Raw genomic sequence first — 21,959 nt, 5'->3', positions numbered from 1 at the left:
GAAGTCTGTTTAATTCTTTAAGCATCCAAAGATATTTCAAACTGTTAGTCATTTGAGAAATGCAAATGAAAACTACTAAATCTAATACTACCTATCCATTAGAATGGCTGACATTAGCAAGACAGATGGTGTCATTGTGGACAAGGATGAGGTGTAGTTAGGAAGCTCAGCTGGGACTGGTGAGAAGGCAAAATGATACAACCACTTTGGAAAAGATTCTCAGTTTCCATAAAGTAAACATGTGTGTGTTCTGTGTATCTGTATAGATGGTAAGACAGTAATTCCAATTTGGGAATCTACCAAAGAAAAATAAAAACGTATGTCCACACAAAGACTAGTATACACGTATTTATAGCAGAATTAAATTCAGAATATCCTAAAACTAGAAACAATCCTCGTGTGTAATAACAGGTGAGTGAAAGATTGTGGTGTAGTCATACATTGGAATACCAATTGGAAACAAAAAGGAATATGCTATTGGTAAGTGCATAAATATTGGACAGATCTCAAAAGATTAGGCTGAATGGATAGGTGAGACAGAAATTACTAACCTCTGATTCTATTTATATGGCTTTCTAGAAGAGGAAAACTGTAGTAACAGAAGTGGCCAAAGGCTGGCAGAGGAAGGGATGAAATTGCCTGTGGAATGTCGGGTGGGGACATTTTGGAGTGATGGAGATCTGTATTTTAATGGTAGAAGAGGATACACGACCGACTTGTAGGGAGATTCTTGGGGCTGGTCTATGTCCTCCATTGTTATCATTGTTTAGTCACTCAGTTGTGTCCAACTGTTGGTGACCCCATGGACGGTAGCCCACCAGGCTCCTCTGTCCATGGGATTTCCCAGGCAGGAATACTGGAGTGGGTTGCCATTTCCATCTCCCGGGGATCTTCCCAACCCAGGGATCGAACCCACATCTCCTGCATTGGCAGGTGAATTCTTTACCACTGAACCAGCAGGGAAGCCCTGTTGTTGTTACCTTACACAAAAATATCCCTGTGCACTACTTGAATGATTCCACTTCATTTAGTGTTATGTCTTGAAATCCTTTTGTATTCTTTTGGTGAAACTCATTGAATCGTACACTTAAAGTGGCTCAATTTTTTGTTAATTATAACCCAACGAGGCTGATTAACAAAACCAAACCAAACAAACCTCTGGATAGGCTTTTGTGCTTGTGCAAATTTAGTAAATTGGGTTGGTTTATTCTGAGATTAATTTTTTTAAATCAGAAACGCAAGCATTCTATAGGAGGTGGAGATGGCCAGTGCAGGGAAAGGCCTGATGGGAGTGGGGGATGGGGTAAAAGGTGATGTGAGGATACCTGACAGACACCTTGTGTTTGTATTAATAGCAAGAGACCACGTGATCTCTTGAGGATGTTTGCTTCATGCCTGTGATATATCATGCCATTTTCCCCGAAATTATTTGTGTTACAGGAAGTCTTTGAAATGTTACACATCTAACAGATTCCTCTTCTCTTGAACCCATGGGCCATAGGATGACCACAAGCCTAAGAGGCTTGCGAGCCCAAAGTTCCCTCAGGAGAAGGTGGTTCGCCCTCGAACGTGAAGGCTGTGCAAGTTCTTGAGTGTGATTTGACTGAGTTGCCGCCCCTGAAACTCAAGCCATCCGGGCTTTTCAGCATCGTCAGCTCTGAGCGCATTGCAATTTACAGAAGATCAAAGAGAGCGCTGAGGCAGCTGCTGCTGGCAGGGCAATCTCAGACATTCCATAGGACACTGCCAAGGTCAGGGAAGGGGAGAGTGACCTGCCTGGACAGAGTTCAGTGCTGGTGCACTCTTTTATTTTGAGGAAAGATTCCTGCTATCTGCAGATTGGTAATCATGCATCCAGGGTCTAGAAATGGTTGTCTCTCCTGGTTTATTAAATCTAAAGTCAGAACAGGAGCATCACCTTCCAGATGCCATCTGCCTGTCGGCTGAGCAGGGTGCACTTCAGCTGTGCTCAGGGGCCGTCTGATGAACATCTGATCTGTGACTCTGCAGAGGAGAACCATTTCCTGAGATCACAGGGTAGCACTGTCTATGTTGTTTATCTAATCATATTTAAAAACCCGGAAAGGCAGACACGAGCACTGACTTTACTGATAAGGAGTGCAGGGTTCATTGTACAGCATGTCTGGGTAAAAGTGTCTGGTGTGACTCAGGAATCAATCTTTACTCAGAGTTGCCCACTTTTAGCTTTAAGTCTTGTGTACTTTTAATTGTGAAGGAAAATGGAGAGTGTGTATGAAAAGCTGGAGATGTAATTTTTCATAGCAATGCCTAAAAGGCAAATTCTAACGAAGAATTTCGGAATGGTTCGCATCTTTCAGGCAATGAAACCCCAGCCCCAATTCCCTATGCCCCTCGTAACAGCCAAGTCTATTGTAACTTTCTGTAATTGGTTTTTTATTAAAATAAGAGAGTGTAGTATAAATTTTAGCAACTAGGCTAAATAGGTATTAACAGGCCCTGGGATCCAACCACAATTTGTAACATCGTTCCTTTGGGAAAATGGATTCTAAGTGCCCCATAACTAACTTACAAATAGACTTTTGAATCATAGTCCATTTGAGAATAAGGAACTGTTTGTGATAGTAATACCTCCGATTGGCTTGCTCCAGAATTACACAGAAGGGACCTATATTCTGCCACACATGTGTGGTGAGCTGAGCTAGTCTGGGTTTGATCAAAGAATATTGCTGAGTGGGCATTGAAAGCGTAGGAATTAAAACCAAAGTAGAGACTGGAGACAAGTCAAGGGCGGAGTTGAAAGGATGGGTTTGGAGGGGGCTTAGCGGTAGGAAAGGTTTTTAATCTCAAAGGCACAGGTGTGATTCTGAGCCAATGAAATAAGGGGAGAACAGATGACGAGGAAGGTTAAGTGTAGAAAATATTGAAGACAAAAAGGCTAGGATAGGAAGAGGAAGGTGAATCAAGAACCAGTCATTAAAAAAAAAAAAAAAAAAAAAAGAACCAGTCATTTTTTTTAAACCTGGAAATATAAATTATGTTTTAATTGGTTTGCAAATATTCTTATTAAATTAGAGAAGGTGAGTTATACCCTTATCTCTTTTACACTTGATATTATTTTCCATACATTTTATAGATTTTACTGAGAAGTGTTAAATCTAATGGCATTCTTTTTTTTTTTTAATTTTATTTTATTTTTAAACTTTACATAATTGTATTAGTTTTGCCAAATATCGAAATGAATCTGCCACAGGTATACATGTGTTCCCCATCCTGAACCCTCCTCCCTCCTCCCTCCCCATACCATCCCTCTGGGTCATCCCAGTGCACTAGCCCCAAGCATCCAGTATCGTGCATTGAACCTGGACTGGCAACTCGTTTCTTACATGATATTATACATGTTTCAATGTCATTCTCCCAAATCTTCCCACCCTCTCCCTCTCCCACAGAGTCCGTAAGACTGTTCTATACATCAGTGTCTTTTTTGCTGTCTCGTACACTGGGTTATTGTTACCATCTTTCTAAATTCCATATATATGCATTAGTATACTGTATTGATGTTTTTCCTTCTGGCTTACTTCACTCTGTATAATCGGCTCCAGTTTCATCCACCTCATTAGACTGATTCAAATGTATTCTTTTTAATGGCTGAGTAATACTCCATTGTGTATATGTACCATAGCTTTCTTATCCATTCATCTGCTGATGGACATCTAGGTTGCTTCCACGTCCTGGCTATTATAAACAGTGCTGCGATGAACATTGGGGTACACGTGTCTCTTTCCCTTCTGGTTTCCTCAGTGTGTATGCCTAGCAGTGGGATTGCTGGATCATAAGGCAGTTCTATTTCCAGTTTTTTAAGGAATCTCCACACTGTTCTCCATAGTGGCTGTACTAGTTTGCATTCCCACCAACTGTGTAAGAGGGTTCCCTTTTCTCCACACCCTCTCCAGCATTTATTATTTGTAGACTTTTGGATCGCAGCCATTCTGACTGGCGTGAAATGGTACCTCATAGTGGTTTTGATTTGCATTTCTCTGATAATGAGTGATGTTGAGCATCTTTTCATGTGTTTGTTAGCCATCTGTATGTCTTCTTTGGAGAAATGTCTATTTAGTTCTTTGGCCCATTTTTTGATTGGGTTGTTTATTTTTCTGGAGTTGAGCTGTAGGAGTTGCTTGTATATTTTTGAGATTAGTTGTTTGTCAGTTGCTTCATTTGCTATTATTTTCTCCCATTCTGAAGGCTGTCTTTTCACCTTGCTAATAGTTTCCTTTGATGTGCAGAAGCTTTTAAGGTTAATTAGGTCCCATCTGTTTATTTTTGCTTTTATTTCCAGTATTCTGGGAGGTGGGTCATAGAGGATCCTGCTGTGATGTATGTTGGAGAGTGTTTTGCCTATGTTCTCCTCTAGGAGTTTTATAGTTTCTGGTCTTACATTTAGATCTTTAATCCATTTTGAGTTTATTTTTGTGTATGGTGTTAGAAAGTGCTCTAGTTTCATTCTTTTACAAGTGGTTGACCAGATTTCCCAGCACCGCTTGTTAAAGAGATTGTTTTTAATCCATTGTATATTCTTGCCTCCTTTGTCAAAGATAAGGTGTCCATATGTGCGTGGATTTATCTCTGGGCTTTCTATTTTGTTCCATTGATCTATATTTCTGTCTTTGTGCCAGTACCATACTGTCTTGATGACTGTGGCTTTGTAGTAGAGCCTGAAGTCAGGTAGGTTGATTCCTCCAGTTCCATTTTTCTTTCTCAAGATCGCTTTGGCTATTTGAGGTTTTTTGTATTTCCATACAAATTGTGAAATTATTTGTTCTAGCTCTGTGAAGAATACTGTTGGTAGCTTGATAGGGATTGCATTGAATCTATAAATTTCTTTGGGTAGTATACTCATTTTCACTATATTGATTCTTCCAATCCATGAACATGGTATATTTCTCCATCTATTAGTGTCCTCTTTGATTTCTTTCACCAGTGTTTTATAGTTTTCTATATATAGGTCTTTAGTTTCTTTAGGTAGATATATTCCTAAGTATTTTATTCTTTTCGTTGCAATGGTGAATGGAATTGTTTTCTTAATTTCTCTTTCTGTTTTCTCATTATTAGTGTATAGGAATGCAAGGGATTTCTGTGTGTTGATTTTATATCCTACAACTTTACTATAGTCATTGATTATTTCTAGTAATTTTCTGGTGGAGTCTTTAGGGTTTTCTATGTAGAGGATCATGTCATCTGCAAACAGTGAGAGTTTTACTTCTTCTTTTCCAATTTGGATTCCTTTTATTTCTTTTTCTGCTCTGATTGCTGTGGCCAAAACTTCCAAAACTATGTTGAATAGTAATGGTGAAAGTGGGCACCCTTGTCTCGTTCCTGACTTTAGAGGAAATGCTTTCAATTTTTCACCATTGAGGATAATGTTTTCTGTGGGTTTGTCATATATAGCTTTTATTATGTTGAGGTATGTTCCTTCTATTCCTGCTTTCTGGAGAGTTTTTATCATAAATGGATGTTGAATTTTATCAAAGGCTTTCTCTGCATCTATTGAGATAATCATATGGTTTTTATTTTTCAATTTGTTAATGTGGTGTATTGCATTGATTGATTTGCGGATATTGAAGAATCCTTGCATCCCTGGGATAAAGCCCACTTGGTCATGGTGTATGATCTTTTTAATGTGTTGTTGGATTCTGATTGCTAGAATTTTGTTAAGGATTTTTGCATCTATGTTCATCAGTGATATTGGCCTGTAGTTTTCTTTTTTTGTGGGATCTTTGTCAGGTTTTGGTATTAGGGTGATGGTGGCCTCATAGAATGAGTTTGGAAGTTTACCTTCCTCTGCAATTTTCTGGAAGAGTTTGAGCAGGATAGGTGTTAGCTCTTCTCTAAATTTTTGGTAGAATTCAGCTGTGAAGCCGTCTGGACCGGGGCTTTTGTTTGCTGGAAGATTTTTGATTACAGTTTCAATTTCTGTGCTTGTGATGGGTCTGTTAAGATTTTCTATTTCTTCCTGGTCGAGTTTTGGAAAGTTGTACTTTTCTAAGAATTTGTCCATTTCTTCCACGTTGTCCATTTTATTGGCATATAATTGTTGATAGTAGTCTCTTATGATCCTTTGTATTTCTGTGTTGTCTGTTGTGATCTCTCCATTTTCGTTTCTAATTTTATTGATTTGATTTTTCTCCCTTTGTTTCTTGATGAGTCTGGCTAATGGTTTGTCAATTTTATTTATCCTTTCAAAGAACCAGCTTTTGGCTTTGTTGATTTTTGCTATGGTCTCTTTTGTTTCTTTTGCATTTATTTCTGCCCTAATTTTTAAGATTTCTTTCCTTCTACTAACCCTGGGGTTCTTAATTTCTTCCTTTGCTAGTTGCTTTAGGTGTAGAGTTAGGTTATTTATTTGACTTTTTTCTTGTTTCTTGAGGTATGCCTGTATTGCTATGAACTTTCCCCTTAGGACTGCTTTTACAGTGTCCCACAGGTTTTGGGTTGTTGTGTTTTCATTTTCATTCGTTTCTATGCAAATTTTGATTTCTTTTTTGATTTCTTCTGTGATTTGTTGGTTATTCAGCAGCGTGTTGTTCAGCCTCCATATTTTGGAATTTTTAATAGTTTTTCTCCTGTAATTGAGATCTAATCTTACTGCATTGTGGTCAGAAAAGATGCTAGGAATGATTTCTATTTTTTTGAATTTACCAAGGCTAGCTTTATGGCCTAGGATGTGATCTATCCTGGAGAAGGTTCCATGTGCGCTTGAGAAAAAGGTGAAATTCATTGTTTTGGGATAAAATGTCCTATAGATATCAACTAGGTCTAACTGGTCTATTGTATCATTTAAAGTTTGTGTTTCCTTGTTAATTTTCTGTTTAGTTGATCTATCCATAGATGTGAGTGGGGTATTAAAGTCTCCCACTATTACTGTGTTATTGTTAATTTCTCCTTTCATACTTGTTAGCATTTGTCTTACATATTGTGGTGCTCCCGTGTTGGGTGCATATATATTTATAATTGTTATATCTTCTTCCTGGATTGATCCTTTGATCATTATGTAGTGACCTTCTTTGTCTCTTTTCACAGCCTTTATTTTAAAGTCTATTTTATCTGATATGAGTATTGCTACTCCTGCTTTCTTTTGGTCCCTATTTGCATGGAAAATCTTTTTCCAGCCCTTCACTTTCAGTCTGTATGTGTCCCCTGTTTTGAGGTGGGTCTCTTGTAGACAACATATGTAGGGGTCTTGTTTTTGTATCCATTCAGCCAGTCTTTGTCTTTTGGTTGGGGCATTCAACCCATTTACGTTTAAGGTAATTACTGATAAGTATGATCCCGTTGCCATTTACTTTATTGTTTTGGGTTCGAGTTTATCGTTTTTGTGTTTCCTGTCTAGAGAATATCCTTTAGTATTTGTTGGAGAGCTGGTTTGGTGGTGCAGAATTCTCTCAGCTTTTACTTGTCTGAAAAGCTTTTGATTTCTCCTTCATACTTGAATGAGATCCTTGCTGGGTACAATAATCTGGGCTGTAGGTTATTTTCTTTCATCACTTTAAGTATGTCTTGCCATTCCCTCCTGGCTTGAAGAGTTTCTATTGAAAGATCAGCTGTTATCCTTATGGGAATTCCCTTGTGTGTTATTTGTTGTTTTTCCCTTGCTGCTTTTAATATTTGTTCTTTGTGTTTGATCTTTGTTAATTTGATTAATATGTGTCTTGGGGTGTTTCTCCTTGGGTTTATCCTGTTTGGGACTCTCTGGGTTTCTCGGACTTGGGTGATTATTTCCTTCCCCATTTTAGGGAAGTTTTCAACTATTATCTCCTCAAGTATTTTCTCATGGTCTTTCTTTTTGTCTTCTTCTTCTGGAACCCCTATGATTCGAATGTTGTAGCGTTTAATATTGTCCTGGAGGTCTCTGAGATTGTCCTCATTTCTTTTAATTCGTTTTTCTTTTATCCTCTCTGATTCATTTATTTCTACCATTCTATCTTCTAATTCACTAATCCTATCTTCTGCCTCTGTTATTCTACTATTTGTTGCCTCCAGAGTGTTTTTGATTTCATTTATTGCATTATTCATTATATATTGACTCTTTTTTATTTCTTCTAGGTCCTTGTTAAACCTTTCTTGCATCTTCTCAATCCTTGTCTCCAGGCTATTTATCTGTGATTCCATTTTGATTTCAAGATTTTGGATCAATTTCAGTATCATTATTTGGAATTCTTTATCAGGTAGATTCCCTATCTCTTCCTCTTTCGTTTGGTTTGGTGGGCATTTATCCTGTTCCTTTATCTGCTGAGTATTCCTCTGTCTCTTCATCTTGTTTAAATTGCTGAGTTTGGGGTGGCCTTTCTGTATTCTGGCAGTTTGTGGAGTTCTCTTTATTGTTTCCTCACTGTGTGTAGGTTTGTACAGGTGGCTTGTCAAGGTTTCCTGGTTAGGGAAGCTTGTGTCGGTGTTCTGCTGGGTGGAGCTGTATTTCTTCTCTCTGGAGTGCAATGAAATGTCCAGTAATGAGTTATGAGATGTCTATAGTTTTGGGGTGACTTTGGGCAGCCTGTATCTTGAAGCTCAGGGCTGTGTTCCTTTGTTGCTGGAGAATTTACTTGATATGTCTTGCCCTGGAACTTATTGGCCCTTGTGTGGTGCTTGGTTTCAGTGTCGGTATGGAGGCATTTGATGAGCTCCTGTCAATTAATGTTCCTTGGACTCAGGAGTTCCCTGGAGTCAGGGTTTGGACTTAAGTCTCCTGCTTCTGGTTATCGGTCTTATTTTTACAGTAGTTTCAAAACTTCTCCTTCTATACAGCACCATTGATAAAACATCTACATTAAAGATGAAAAGTTTCTCTACTGTGAGGGTCACTCAGAGAGGTTCACAGGGTTACATGGAGAAGAGAAGAGGGAGGAGGGAGTTAGAGGTGACCCAAATGAGATGAGGTGGAATCAATAGTGGAGAGAGTGGGCTAGCCAGTAGTCACTTCTTTATGTGCACTCCACAACTGGACCACTTAGAGATGTTCACGGAGTTATACAGAGAAGAGAAGAAGGAGGAAGGTGACAGAAGTGACCAGAAGGATAAAAGGGGGGAATGAAAAGGAGGGAGACAGATCCAGCCAGTAATCAGTTCCCTAAGTGTTCTCCACCCTCTGGAACACACAGAAATTCACAGAGTTGGGTAGAGTAGAGAGGGGTTAGCGAGGAGACACAGGCGACCTGGTGGAGAAAAAGGAGAGTCCAAAGGGAGAGAGAGCAGTCAAGCCAGTAATCTCGCTCCTTAGTGAAAAATGGGTCCTGAAGAGTGGGTTCTTAAAGGTACAAAATTGGTAACAAATACATAAAAGCAAAAATTAAAAATCTAGAGTAGAGTTTGGAATTTCAAAACTACGATGTTAAAGAAAAGAAGAAGGAAAAGAAAGAGAAAAAACGAACAAACAAAAACAAACAAGGTCGCGAAAATTATAAAGAAAGTACAGGTACAAAATTGATAACTAATACCAAAAAGCAAAAATTAAAAATCTACAGTAGAGTTTGGAATTTCAAAAATACAATGTTAAAGAAAAGAAGAAAAAAAAAAAAACAAGGTCAAAAAATTATAAAATATATATATATGAAGTTTGCTGAAGAAGAAAAAAATAGGGTCTCTTTTTTTTTTTTTTTTTTGCAAAGTAATAGGTTATAAAAGTGAAAATTAAAGGAACAATAGAGGACTTAAAATTTTTTTTAAAAAAATTAAAAAAAAAAAGAAAGAATGATCGTAAAAATAATAAAAATATATCTAGGACTTTCTTGGTTTTGTTGTGGGTATTGTGGGTTCAGTTCATTTTTGGCTAGTTCCTTGGTCTGACTTATATTTCTCAAGATCTGTAGGCCCCTTCCTATGTAGTCCGTAGTAACCACAGGGTTTTGATCTATTGCCTGTAGCTTCCAAGGCGTTTCCCTCTGTTATATCTTCTTCTGTTTGCTAGTCTCTTCAGTATCTGGTTTCCACCCTGACACAAAGGGGACGGTGGAGGACACTTTTTTTTTTTTTTTTTAGGCTTACTTGTTCAGTTGCGCTGTGGGGAGGGAGGGATGCTGCAAACAAATAACACTGGCGTGAGCTCGCAATGCCTCAGCCACACTGGGTCTGTCCCCGCTCACGGCGCGTGTAGCCTCCCTGCCCACACTGCTCGGGCTCTAGGTTGTTCCGCCGGGAACAATCCGAGGCCGGCCCTGGGTTGCATGCACCTCCCAGGTCCAAGCCGCTCAGGTTCAGGCACTCGGGTAGTCCTCAGAGGCGCAGACTCAGTTGGGCCTGCGTTTTGTGCTCTTCCCAGGTCCGAGCAGCTCAGGTGATGAGGTGTTTGGCGAGCACAAATGCTGCGACTTATTGCCTCCCTGCCACTCGGTTATCTGGGTGTAAAACCGGCGCACCTTCTCAGGCAGATGTTGACCGTCCAGACCCCCAATAAGTTTTAGTTAGCAAAGAAGCCTGCTTACAGTTTTATAGATAATGTCTCTCTGGGGCTGCGATTGCCCCCTTCCGGCTCTGGCTGCCTGTCACCAGAGGGGGAAGGTCTGCAGCCGGCTATCTCTGTTCAGTCCTTTGTTCCGTGTGCGGGCCTGGTGGTGTCTTAGGTTAGAGCTGGCTTTTCGCGTGGTAGATATCCCACAGTCTGGTTTGCTAGCCCAAATTATTTCGCTCAGATAGTGCTCAGGGTATTCAGGCCAGATTCTTACTCTCAGCGATGCAGCCCACGCCGCGCCTCCCTGCCCAGCCCCTGCTTGCTAATGGCGGATGCAGGCGTTTGCGCTGCTTCTCCGCTGGGGGAGTTACTGTAGGGCTCGCAATCTGCGAGTTTTAATTGTTTATTTATTTTTTCTCCCTGTTATGTTGCCCTCTGTGCTTCCAAAGCTCGGCACAGATTCGGCAGTGAGAAGGTTTCCTGGTGTTTGGAAAATTCTCTCTTTTTAAGACTCCCTTCCCGGGATGGAACTCCGTCCCTCCCTCTTTTGTCTCTTTTTTTGTCTTTAATATTTTTTCCTACCTCCTTTCGAAGAGTTGGGTTGCTTTTCTGGGTGCCTGATGTCCTCTGCCAGCATTCAGAAGTTGTTTTGTGGAATTTACTCGACATTTAAATGCTCTTTTGATGAATTTGTGGGGGAGAAAGTGTTCTCCCCGTCCTACTCCTCCGCCATCTTGGCTCCTCCCTCTCTAATGGCATTCTTAAAAAAAAAATGAAAGAATGTCATTTGTAGCAATATGGTGGGATCTAGAAATTATCATACTAAGTGAGGTAAGTCAAAGACAAGCACCATTGATATCATTTACATATGTCCATGGGTTAGACACAAAGAGTCAGACACCACTGAGCTACTGAACAACAATAAATACTTGAAATCCAAAAAAATGATACAAATTATAAATGAACCAATTTATAAAACAGAAATAGACCCATAGTCATAGAAAGCAAACTCATGAAGAAACAGTCATTTTTAAGGAAATATAATGTCAAATGTAGCAGGAAGGCTAGATAGCTCACGTCTTCCAGGCAAATGAATGCCTCCGAGACCTATAAATAGTCTCATCAAGATACTACACTGAAGGATTAGCTGAGACACATTCGTTCATTTACGAAGTCAGCACATTTACTGGACACCTGCTCTGGGCTTGCAGGATCCGAGTTTGGCAAAGGAAGTTTCTCCCTTCATCAGATTTACAGTTGAGTACAGTTCCAGCCAGACTCAAAGATGAGCCAGAGCTGGCTGGGGCAGGATGTTGCTGAGACCTATACTCTGCCCATAAGAATATTAAGTTTTTATTCACTCTTCTGTGTGTGTGTTTGCTACCCTGATGGTATAGTAGGACTTCTGGGGGTATATACGCCCCCAGAGCATAGTAAGTACTCGAGTAACCACATCTTGGTTGGTTGATGGTAATAGGTCTGACTCATGTAATTGCTTAGTTGAACCCTTTTTATTCATGAGGAAACTTGTATTTGTTAATGTACTGCGCTCTTTACCAGTATATGAGAAATTGCCCAGTCAATGGAATATGAATGTGAAATCTCTCTTTTTTTTAAGTTTTTTTAGTAACATTTAGTGTTCTTACTGCAAGTGGAACACCTAAATCAAATCCCTTATGACTACACAGTGGAAGTGAAAAATAGATTTAAGGGCCTAAATCTGATAGATAGAGTGTCTGATGGACTATGGACTGAGGTTTGTGACATTGTATAGGAGACAGGGATCAAGACCATCCCCATGGAAAAGAAATGCAAAAAAGCAAAATGGCTGTCTGGGGAGGCCTTACAAATAGCTGTGAAAAGAAGAGAAGCAAAAAGCAAAGGAGAAAAGGAAAGATATAAGCATCTGAATACAGAGTTCCAAAGAATAGCAAGAAGAGATAAGAAAGCCTTCCTCAGCAATCAATGCAAATAAATAGAGGAAAACAACAGAATGGGAAAGACTAGAGATCTCTTCAAGAAAATTAGAGATACCAAGGGAACATTTCATGCAAAGATGGGCTCGATAAAGGACAGAAATGGTATGGACCTAACAGAAGCAGAAGATATTAAGAAGAGGTGGCAAGAATACACAGAAGAACTGTACAAAAGAGATCTTCATGACCAAGACGATCACGATGGTGTGATCACTGACCTAGAGCCAGACATCCTGGAATGTGAAGTCAAGTGGGCCTTAGAAAGCATCACTACGAACAAAGCTAGTGGAGGTGATGGAATTCCAGTTGAACTATTTCAAATCCTGAAAGATGATGCTGTGAAAGTGCTATACTCAATATGCCAGCAAATTTGGAAAATTCAGCAGTGGCCACAGGACTTGAAAAGGTCAGTTTTCATTCCAATCCCAAAGAAAGGCAATGCCAAAGAATGCTCAAACTACTGCACAATTGCACTCATTTCACACGCTAGTAAAGTAATGCTCAAAATTCTCCAAGCCAGGCTTCAGCAATACGTGAACCATGAACTTCCAGGTGTTCAAGTTGGTTTTAGAAAAGGCAGAGGAACCAGAGATCAAATTGCCAACATCTGCTGGATCATGGAAAAAGCAAGAGAGTTCCAGAAAGACATCTATTTCTGCTTTATTGACTATGCCAAAGCCTTTGACTGTGTGGATCACAATAAACTAGAAAATTCTGAAAGAGATGGGAATACCAGACCACCTGACCTGCCTCTTGAGAAACCTATATGCAGGTCAGGAAGCAACAGTTAGAACTGGACATGGAACAACAGACTGGTTCCGAATAGGAAAAGGAGTATGTCAAGGCTGTATATTGTCACCCTGCTTATTTAACTTCTATGCAGAGTACATCATGAGAAACACTGGGCTGCAAGAAGCACAAGCTGGAATCAAGATTGCAGGGAGAAATATCAATAACCTCAGATATGCAGATGACACCACCCTTATGGCAGAAAGTGAAGAGAAACTAAAAAGTCTCTTGATGAAGGTGAAAGTCGAGAGTGGAAAAGTTGGCTTAAAACTCAACATTCAGAAGACGAAGATTATGGCATCTGGTCCCATCACTTCCTGGGAAATAGATGGGGAAACAGTGTCAGACTTTTCTTTTTTTTTGGCTCCAAAATCACTGCAGATGGTGACTGCAGCCATGAAATTAAAAGCCGCTTACTCCTTGGAAGGAAAGTTATGTCCAACCTAGATAGCATATTCAAAAGCAGAGACATTACTTTGCCAACAAAGGTCCATCTAGTCAAGGCTATGGTTTTTCCTGTGGTCATGTATAGATGTGAGAGTTGGACTGTGAAGAAAACTGTGCGCCGAAGAATTGATGCTTTTGAACTGTGGTGTTGGAGAAGACTCTTGAGAGTCCCTTGGACTGCAAGGAGATCCAACCAGTCCATTCTGAAGGAGATCAGCCCTGGGATTTCTTTGGAAGGACTGATGCTAAAGCTGAAACTCCAGTACTTTGGCCACCTCATGTGAAGAGTTGACTCATTGGAAAAGACTCTGATGCTGGGAGGGATTGGGGGCAGGAGGAAAAGGGGATGACAGAGGATGAGATGGCTGGATGGCATCACTGACTCGATGGACATGAGTCTCAGTGAACTCCAGGTGTTGGTGATGGACAGGGAGGCCTGGCGTGCTGCAATTCATGGGGTCTCTGAGTCAGACACGACTGAGCAACTGAACTGAACTGCAAGTGGAGAGCTTGGTGGCCCTGTTTTTACAGGGTTCAGCATAGCCAGTGGGCACCACCTGCCCCAGTGGCCATGCCCTGCTCACCCCAATTCCGTGTATTCCATGTATTCGTGACCTTGTCTCCCATGTTGCATGTATCTGACACTGCCGTTGCCACACCGGAGTAGAAGGCTCATTCCAGACAGTAAATATGATGGGTTGTTGCTTGTTCAGTGACCGTGTCCTCCTGGTCCTTTCATCTCTATGTCCACTACTCCAAGAAGAGTGCTGCATCGCCCGTGAATTCACCGAGTGACCTTCTGTCTTAGCTCAGGCTGCTGTCACAAAAGTACATAGTCTGGTGGCCTAGACAACAGGAACTCTCTCCTCATGGTTGTGAAAGCTGGAAGACCAGGACCCAGGAGTAGACCTAGTGTCTGATGCGGGCTTTCTTCCTGGTTTGTCTTCATAAGGGTTGAGAGGGGAAGGGAAAGAAAAGAAGTTCTCCTGTCTCTTCTCCTAAAGGACACAATGGGGTTATTATGGGCTCATTGAATTCTGTCCTTTGTGCGTCTTATCGCAGGCTACTGTCCTGCTTTTCTCCATCTTCAACCCCCAAGGGTACACAGTCAGGGGCAGTGGCTGATGGTTTGATGACTGCAACACCCTTTATTTACAGACACGGCAGGTGACATTTTTGGCCCATACCATCTTGGGCCTAGTTGGTTTTAACCAGTTTTATTCTCTGCAGCTTCTTCCTAAAACTTAGATTTGAGCAATTGATTGACATTTGAGGGAGGGGCTGGGGTATGAAGGGCTTCCTTGGTGGCTCCATCGTTAAAGAATCCGCCTGCAATGCAGGACACCTGCCTTCAGTCTCTGGATCAGGAAGATCCCCCAGAGAAGGCCATGGCAACCCACTCCAGTGCTCTTGCCTGGAGAATCCCATGGACAGAGGAGCCTGGCAGGCTGCAGTCCATGGGTTCACACAGAGTCAGACACGACTGAGTGACTAACTTTCACTTCAGGGTATGATTCCAGGGGAGCAGCCTTGGTAACCCTGGAGCACATTTTATCAGCACATTTCTGCCATCATGCACCCTTTGCTCAGACTTCTTCTGGGCCCACTCCCATTCATGCCTGAACCTCCGTGGACCACATCTGCAAACCCAGTCTCATCACTGTGGTGAGACGTTTCGCAGGAGGGTGCTCTGGCCACTGTGCACTGACCCTGGCAGGCACACCCTCCAGAATTGCATGGACCTGTCTGAGTTCCCCTGGAGACATCCCCAGACTGCCAGGCTGGAGTTTCCCTAAGTGGTTGGAATTGTCTTCTCTACCCAAATTCTGAAGGACAGGCTGTTGGCACATATAAAGTAAACATAGATGTTTTGTTTGAGATTCAGAATTACTCAACTCACCAACAGTAAGAAGCATAAAGTGTCCTTTATTTTTATTTTTAGTAGGAGTCCATTTAACTTTTTTTCTTAGAGCATTATTTTATGACTTCCTCTATTACTGCATTGACAAAGCAGGTCTTGTCACGGATGGCATTTATTCACTGCCTGAAGTGGCAGAGATGTGTGTTTTCCTTGATGTGGGAAGTTCTTATTGAATAAATAGTAACAGGAAGAGGAATGGGTTTGACTGGATGCCTGTTACGTGCCTAGAAGGTTACGCTGAGTAGCTCATTTTTCATAAGAAGGGCACTATGAAGTGAATATTCTTAGCTCCATTTTACACTTGAGGAAACTGCTATTTAAAGAGGTTTTGCATCTTGCCCAAGGTCACGGAGGCAATAAGGGGAGAGTTGGGACCAGACCCCAGGCCACTTGACCGTAGAATGACAATTGTGCCTTTGATGCATCTTTTTTGAAATTAATTTCTACTGGAGTATAGTTGCTTTACAGTGTGGTTAGTTTCTGCTAGACAGCAAAGTCTTTTTGATATTGACAGCCTCCTGTTGAGAAGGAGAACTGAGCAGTCAGACAGTAGAACCTGCTTTTCACCTTGTGATGGTAGCTGATCCTCAGTTTAGCGAGGGGAAGAAGAATTTCAGTTCATTCTACATGTTTCTTAACTGTACTTTACGTTATCAGATGACAAATATATGTATATGTCACTTAATAGCCAAAGGACAGTTGTCCAAACAGAGTAATTTTAGCCGACTGGTGTGCTTCCCTGGTTAATTTAAAGCAGGTTTTAATTATAAGCCCCAAATATCTTCTTATATTTGAACTGGATATCCTATTCGTAATCATGAATTCCCTAGGAAGATCAGAACATCCTTTTTTTTTATTCTTAAAAATTCTATAATAAACTTATGGTTGCTGGAGGGAAAGGATAGGGGGAAGGGATAGTTAGGGAGTTTGGGTTGGACATATAAATACTTTTTCTATTTAAAAATGGGTTATCAGCAAGGAGCTGCTGTATAGCACAGAGAATTCTGCTCAATAGTTATGCAGCAGCCTGGATGAGAGAGGAGTTTGGGGGAGAATGGATACGTGTACATGCATGGCTGAGTCCTTTTGCTGTCCATCTGAAATTCACAACATTGTTAATTGGCTATATTCCAGTACTAAATAAAAAGTTTTAAAAAATGGTTCTATGCTTTAATTCCATCTGATAATAGATATCACACTAAAACACTTACTCAGGCTGGTAGTAACATTTTAAAAGGTACTGGTGATTTAATTTGGTTGAATATTTTTTGTAACATGAAAAAAATTATCAATTCATTTCTTACTCCAATGATTCATGGAGAAAAATGGTTTAATCTGCAGATCTCAGCAAAGAAAAGAAAGGGACCTTTTGTGTTATTTTTATATCCTCTAATTTCTTTTGCATGCTTTGAAGATTACCTTGTGTAAACTGAGAAGTTCTTGACATTTAAGTTCCAGCAACGTTATCACCCTCAGCCCCCTGAGAAAAAACATTTGTATTTATGGAATTTCCTGTTCTAGGAACACCAAGAGTATTGTGTATATAGATAAAGGAGGGGAGAGAAAGATAGTCACGAGAACCTTAGCAATTAAAGTTCCAATGGAAAAGAATTCAGATGCTCTAGGTCAGCTGAAGATGGTAACCACAGTAGGTTATTGTAAATATCACTATGGGGATGTTTTCACCCATAGCACAGACCTGGGCTGTGGTCTGTTGTAATATCAATGCATCAATAGGCCAAGTGGAGCTCTGTTTTTATGTTTTACATTATAGGGGGCATGTTTTCATTTTAAGGAACTTAGTTTGGATTTCTGGGTCTTTCTTCTGCTGTTTAAAAGCTTCTGTCTCTGCTACACTGAGATGTAACACCCCCCCTCCCCCCCTCCCCCCCACACCTTGTCTCAGGCCACCCGGGCAGCCATCACCCAGCACTGCGCGGACCTTGGGAGCCTGCTGGGCAAGGAGAACGACGCGGCCCTCATCATCGACGGCCACACCCTCAAGTACGCGCTGTCCTTCGAGGTCCGGAGGAGCTTCCTGGACCTGGCCCTCTCGTGCAAGGCAGTCATCTGTTGCAGGTAGGTGCCAGGCTGCCCCAGGCTCATGCTCTGACTTGGCCGTGTCCTTCGTTTAGGTAAAAGAACCACACGTGGGAGTTCTAAGGGTAAACTTTCCAGGAGGGGGAAGCAAAACAACAGTACAGATTCAACTGTCTGTTCACAGATTTTGTGGAAGGCAGTCAGTGGTTTTTGGATTTTTGTTTTCTTTACTGTTCTCTGAGAAGGTAAAAGTGATCAGAGCCAGGGTCTCTTGGCAGGCACACTGTGGTGTCTGTGAGGGCATCACTCACTATCTCACGCGGAGCCAGAGGTCACGATGAGAATGTCACCATCCCCAGCAACTGCCACGATGGCCAGGGTGCCATCACCCTGCTGCCGTGGTGAGCAGAGACACACCAGAAACCACCAGAAACCACACGGAAAATCTGGTAGACTGTAAATCCCAGCACATGTGCTCTAATTTCGTGGTTTTTCAAAGGGAAAGTGAAACAAGCCCGTTTGGGTTTCTCAGGGGAGAGCAGGAATGCCTTCCAGGCTCTACAGGAACTCACGCTCCGCTTACCAGGTGCTGGACACCAAAGGAAAACATCTTTTTCCCCTTCTGACCATGGCTACTCTCTGAGGCCTCTGTGTGTCCCACCTCACTGGATCCCTCACTGCTTCACAGGAAGGCGTTCACCCTGGAACTGGCACGGGAAGAGGAAATTTCAAATTAAATACCGTTACTGTCTACAAAATAGAAACATTAATTGAAAAAAAAAAAAAAAAAAGAACCTGGGATGGTGCAGTTTTGCCTCCAGGAGATGTTTCTTGGCTGGTCTCACATTTAAGATTAAGGGGGAAAAAAAAAACAAAAAACCACATACTTTTTTTTTTTAAAGCACATCTTTCAGATGCTTTCTCTTCATTGAGAATTTAAACTTTAATATGTGACTTCAAATATAAGTTTAACCTTCCATTTAAGGTTGACCTTTTCATCTTTAAAATGTAATAGTTATCAAAGTTGCCCTTTTCTCTAATAATAGAATAAAAATTTTTTTTTCAGAAAATAATTTTTCACTGAAATTGTTTTGTGTTGTTTCCCAGCAGTATTGATTCAAAGACTGGCAAAGGCTGTGTGAAAATGGATAAATACTTTAAAGCAATATTTCAGGCAGCAGAAAGAGGGAAAATGGAAGAATTTAAGATTTTGCTGAGATTGGAATCACACTGTTTCGCTTATTACACATTGTTATACTAAGATCATGGCATCCGGTCCCATCACTTCATGGCAAATCGATGGGGAAACAATGGAAACACTGACAGACTTTATTTTCTTAGGTTCCAAAATCACTGCAGATGGTGACTGCAGCCATGAAATTAAAAGATGCTTGCTCCTTGGAAGAAAAACTACGACCAACCTAGATAGCATATTAAAAAGCAGAGAGAGACATTACTTTGCCAACAAAGGTCCATCTAGTAAAGGCTATGGTTTTTTCAGTAGTCATGTATGGATGTGAGAGTTGGACTCTAAAGAAAGCTGAGTGCCAAATAACTGATGCTTTTGAACTGTGGTGTTGGAGAAGACTCTTGAGAGTCCCTTGGACAGCAAGGCAATCAAACCAGTCAATTGTAAAGGAAATTAGTCCTGAATGTTCATTGGAAGGACTGATGCTGAAGCTGAAGCTCCACTACTTTGGCCAACTGACTCGAAGAACTGACTCATTGGAAAAGACCCTGATGCTGGGAAGGATTGAAGGTGGGAGGAGAAGGGGACAACAGAGGATGAGATGGTTGGATGGCATCACTGACTCCATGGAGATGAGTTTGAGCAAGCTCTAGGAGTTGGTGATGGACAGGGAAGCCTGGCGTGCTGCAGTCCATGGGGTCTCAAAGAGTTGGACATGACTGAGCAACTGAACTAAACTGAACTGTTTACCAGTATTTTTTCATGTGCTTAAAACCCTAGGAAAGTCATCATCTGGGCAGCAGTACATTTAGCGATCAGTGTGGATGACAGCTTACTGTTGTTGGCAGGCATGTTGGCACTTATTTATTGAGATATAAAATGAATAGTCCATTAAGGTGTTTGTTGTAGGCTTGATATTCACACTGTATGTTCCTAGGCATCATAGGAAAACAGAGAAAAGACTGGTCTTTGCCTTCAGTGCAGATGATGAATGTGTGTTTGTAATCCTCGCTTCTGGTCTCTTCCTTTGCTTCTCTTGTACTCCTCTCCTCCTTGAAATCAGTCCTCCTCCAGGAAGGCCTGCATCTTGCCATATGCACAACCTCTCAATTCCTTTCTTCATTTGTCCTCAGCATCTGATGTTGAGAGCCACCAGCCGTTGGATTCTCCTCTATTTCCATGACACCTTTCTCTTCTCCCTAGTTTTGTGTTTCCCTCATAGGGTCTTTCACACCAGCTTTGAGACTCCATATTTTTAGCTTTCACCTTTGGCCCTGTTGTATTTCCAACCCACATCTCTTCCACACATGTGTTCCCTCTGCCCTTACGGCTCATTTGTCTTCTCCATTAGTGATTCTCAGTGCTAACTTTCTACTGGATCATCTAGAGAGCCTAAGACATTTTCTTTAAAAAGTTAAGCATAGAATTACCCCTATATGACCTAGCCATTCCACTCTTGGGTAGCTACCCAAGAGAATTAAAAAGAGGTAACCAAGCAAATACTTGTGTGTGCATGTTCAAAGGAGCACTAGTTGTAATGGCCAAAAGGTGGACACAACCCAAGTGTCACTCGATGTATGAATGGACAAGCAAAATGTGGTCTGTCCATACAATGGATGCTTTTTCAGCCATAAGAAGGAATGAAGCACTGATACATGCTGTAGCATGGATGAACCTCAAAAACATACCCAGAAAAACAAGCCAGTCACAAAAGACCATGTATTATAGGATTCCATTCATGGGATATATTCAGAATCAGCAAATCCACACAGAGAGAAAGTGGCTTAGTGGTTGTCCGGGGCTGGGGGAGGAGGAATTGGGAGTGAGTCTCTGGGTGGATATGGGTCTCCTTTTGGGGATGATGAACGTGTTCTGAGACTCCACAGCAGTGATGCTGCACAGCACGGTGAGTGAACTGAGCTGTTACAGTTGACGTGGTTCATTTTATGTTAACTTTGCTGTTATTGTTCAGTCACTCAGTTGTGTCTGACTGTTTGCGACCCCATGGACTATAGCACACCAGGCTTCCCTGACCTTCACTATCTCCCAGAGTTTGTTAGAACTCATGTCCATCGAGTTGGTGATGTCATCCAACCATTTCACCTTCTCCTCTTGCCCTCAATTTCCCAGGATCAGGGTCTTTTCCAGTGAGTCAGCTCTTTGCAATCAGGTGTCCTAAGTATTGGAGCTTCAGTTTCAGCATAAGTCCTTCCCATGAATATTCAGGGTTGATTTCCTTTAGGATTGACTGGTTTGATCTCCTTGCAGTCCAAGGGACTCTCAAGAGTCTTCTCCAGCACCACACTTTGAAAGCATAGTTTCTTTGGCCTTCTTTATGGTCCATCTCTCACATCCATACTTGACTACTGGAAAAACCATAGCTTTGACTATATGGACCTTTGTTGGCAAAGTGGTGTCTCTGCTTTTTAATACACTGTCTATGTTTGTCATAGCTTTTCTCCCAAGGAGAATGTTAACTTAAAAATATAAACAAATGAACCAAAGAATTCATGCATTGCAATGACATGTTTGTTGAATGAAAAAATGGAATGTTGAATGGAAGTTTTATTGATTCATTTGAATGAAATCTTTGCTGAGAGAAAATAAGCAAAAAAAGCCTGAGCCCCAGGCCCTATCCCAGGATAATTAATGTGGAATTCTAGGAATTTTATGAGCTTCTGGGTGGTTCTGATGAATAGTCAGGGTTGAAACTAGATGACCTCCCCAGTCTTTCTGTCCCGTGCGACCTCTCCCTTGAGTTCCAGCTTGAGAGCTCCTCCATCTGTGTCTGGGGTTCCTCACACTGACATTCTTGGGCACCTTGAGTTGGAATGTGACTGAGTTGGTTGCTGTCCTCTGGTCTGTGCATCTCCTCATCCTTGCCAGTCTTCTCACTGGTTTTCCAGGTTTACTGTCTCGGTGGATGGTACTCCTCTTCTCCATCGCCAGGGCCTTTTCGTAGCAGAACAGGCATGATTTTATACCCAAGGAACTTTCAGAGAGACTAAACCACACAGACAGATTATGACATTGAGGTCAGAAATTGCAGGCTCATAACTTATTCTTGAAAAGTGTTGTCTTGATTTTTTATAAGTGAGGAAATGAAAGCCTCAGACAAATTACATCATCTTGCTTATGGGTTCAGTGAGTGATGGAGGCATTATCCACAATCTGAGT

At 41.3% G+C, this 21,959-nt stretch overlaps 1 protein-coding gene across 2 annotated transcripts in view; it reads left to right on the top strand.

Annotated features, from left to right (window-relative positions):
- ATP8A2 (ATPase phospholipid transporting 8A2) overlaps window positions 1-21,959 on the top strand; it is a 492,224-nt gene that overhangs the window by 199,923 nt on the left and 270,342 nt on the right. For both annotated transcript variants that reach the window (XM_086329703.1, XM_086329702.1), the window contains exon 25: window positions 17,460-17,632. In XM_086329703.1, the coding sequence (XP_086185829.1) occupies window positions 17,460-17,632 (173 nt within the window). The remainder of the gene's footprint in view (window positions 1-17,459; window positions 17,633-21,959) is intronic.

The sequence above is a fragment of the Bos grunniens genome, chromosome 12, assembly GCF_055505025.1.
Source record: "Bos grunniens cultivar Pamir isolate PY7600 chromosome 12, Bosgru_T2T1.0, whole genome shotgun sequence".
Taxonomy (NCBI): Eukaryota; Metazoa; Chordata; class Mammalia; order Artiodactyla; family Bovidae; genus Bos; species Bos grunniens.
Note: the sequence above shows the minus strand (reverse complement) of the source record. Positions and strands in the feature narration are given on the sequence as shown.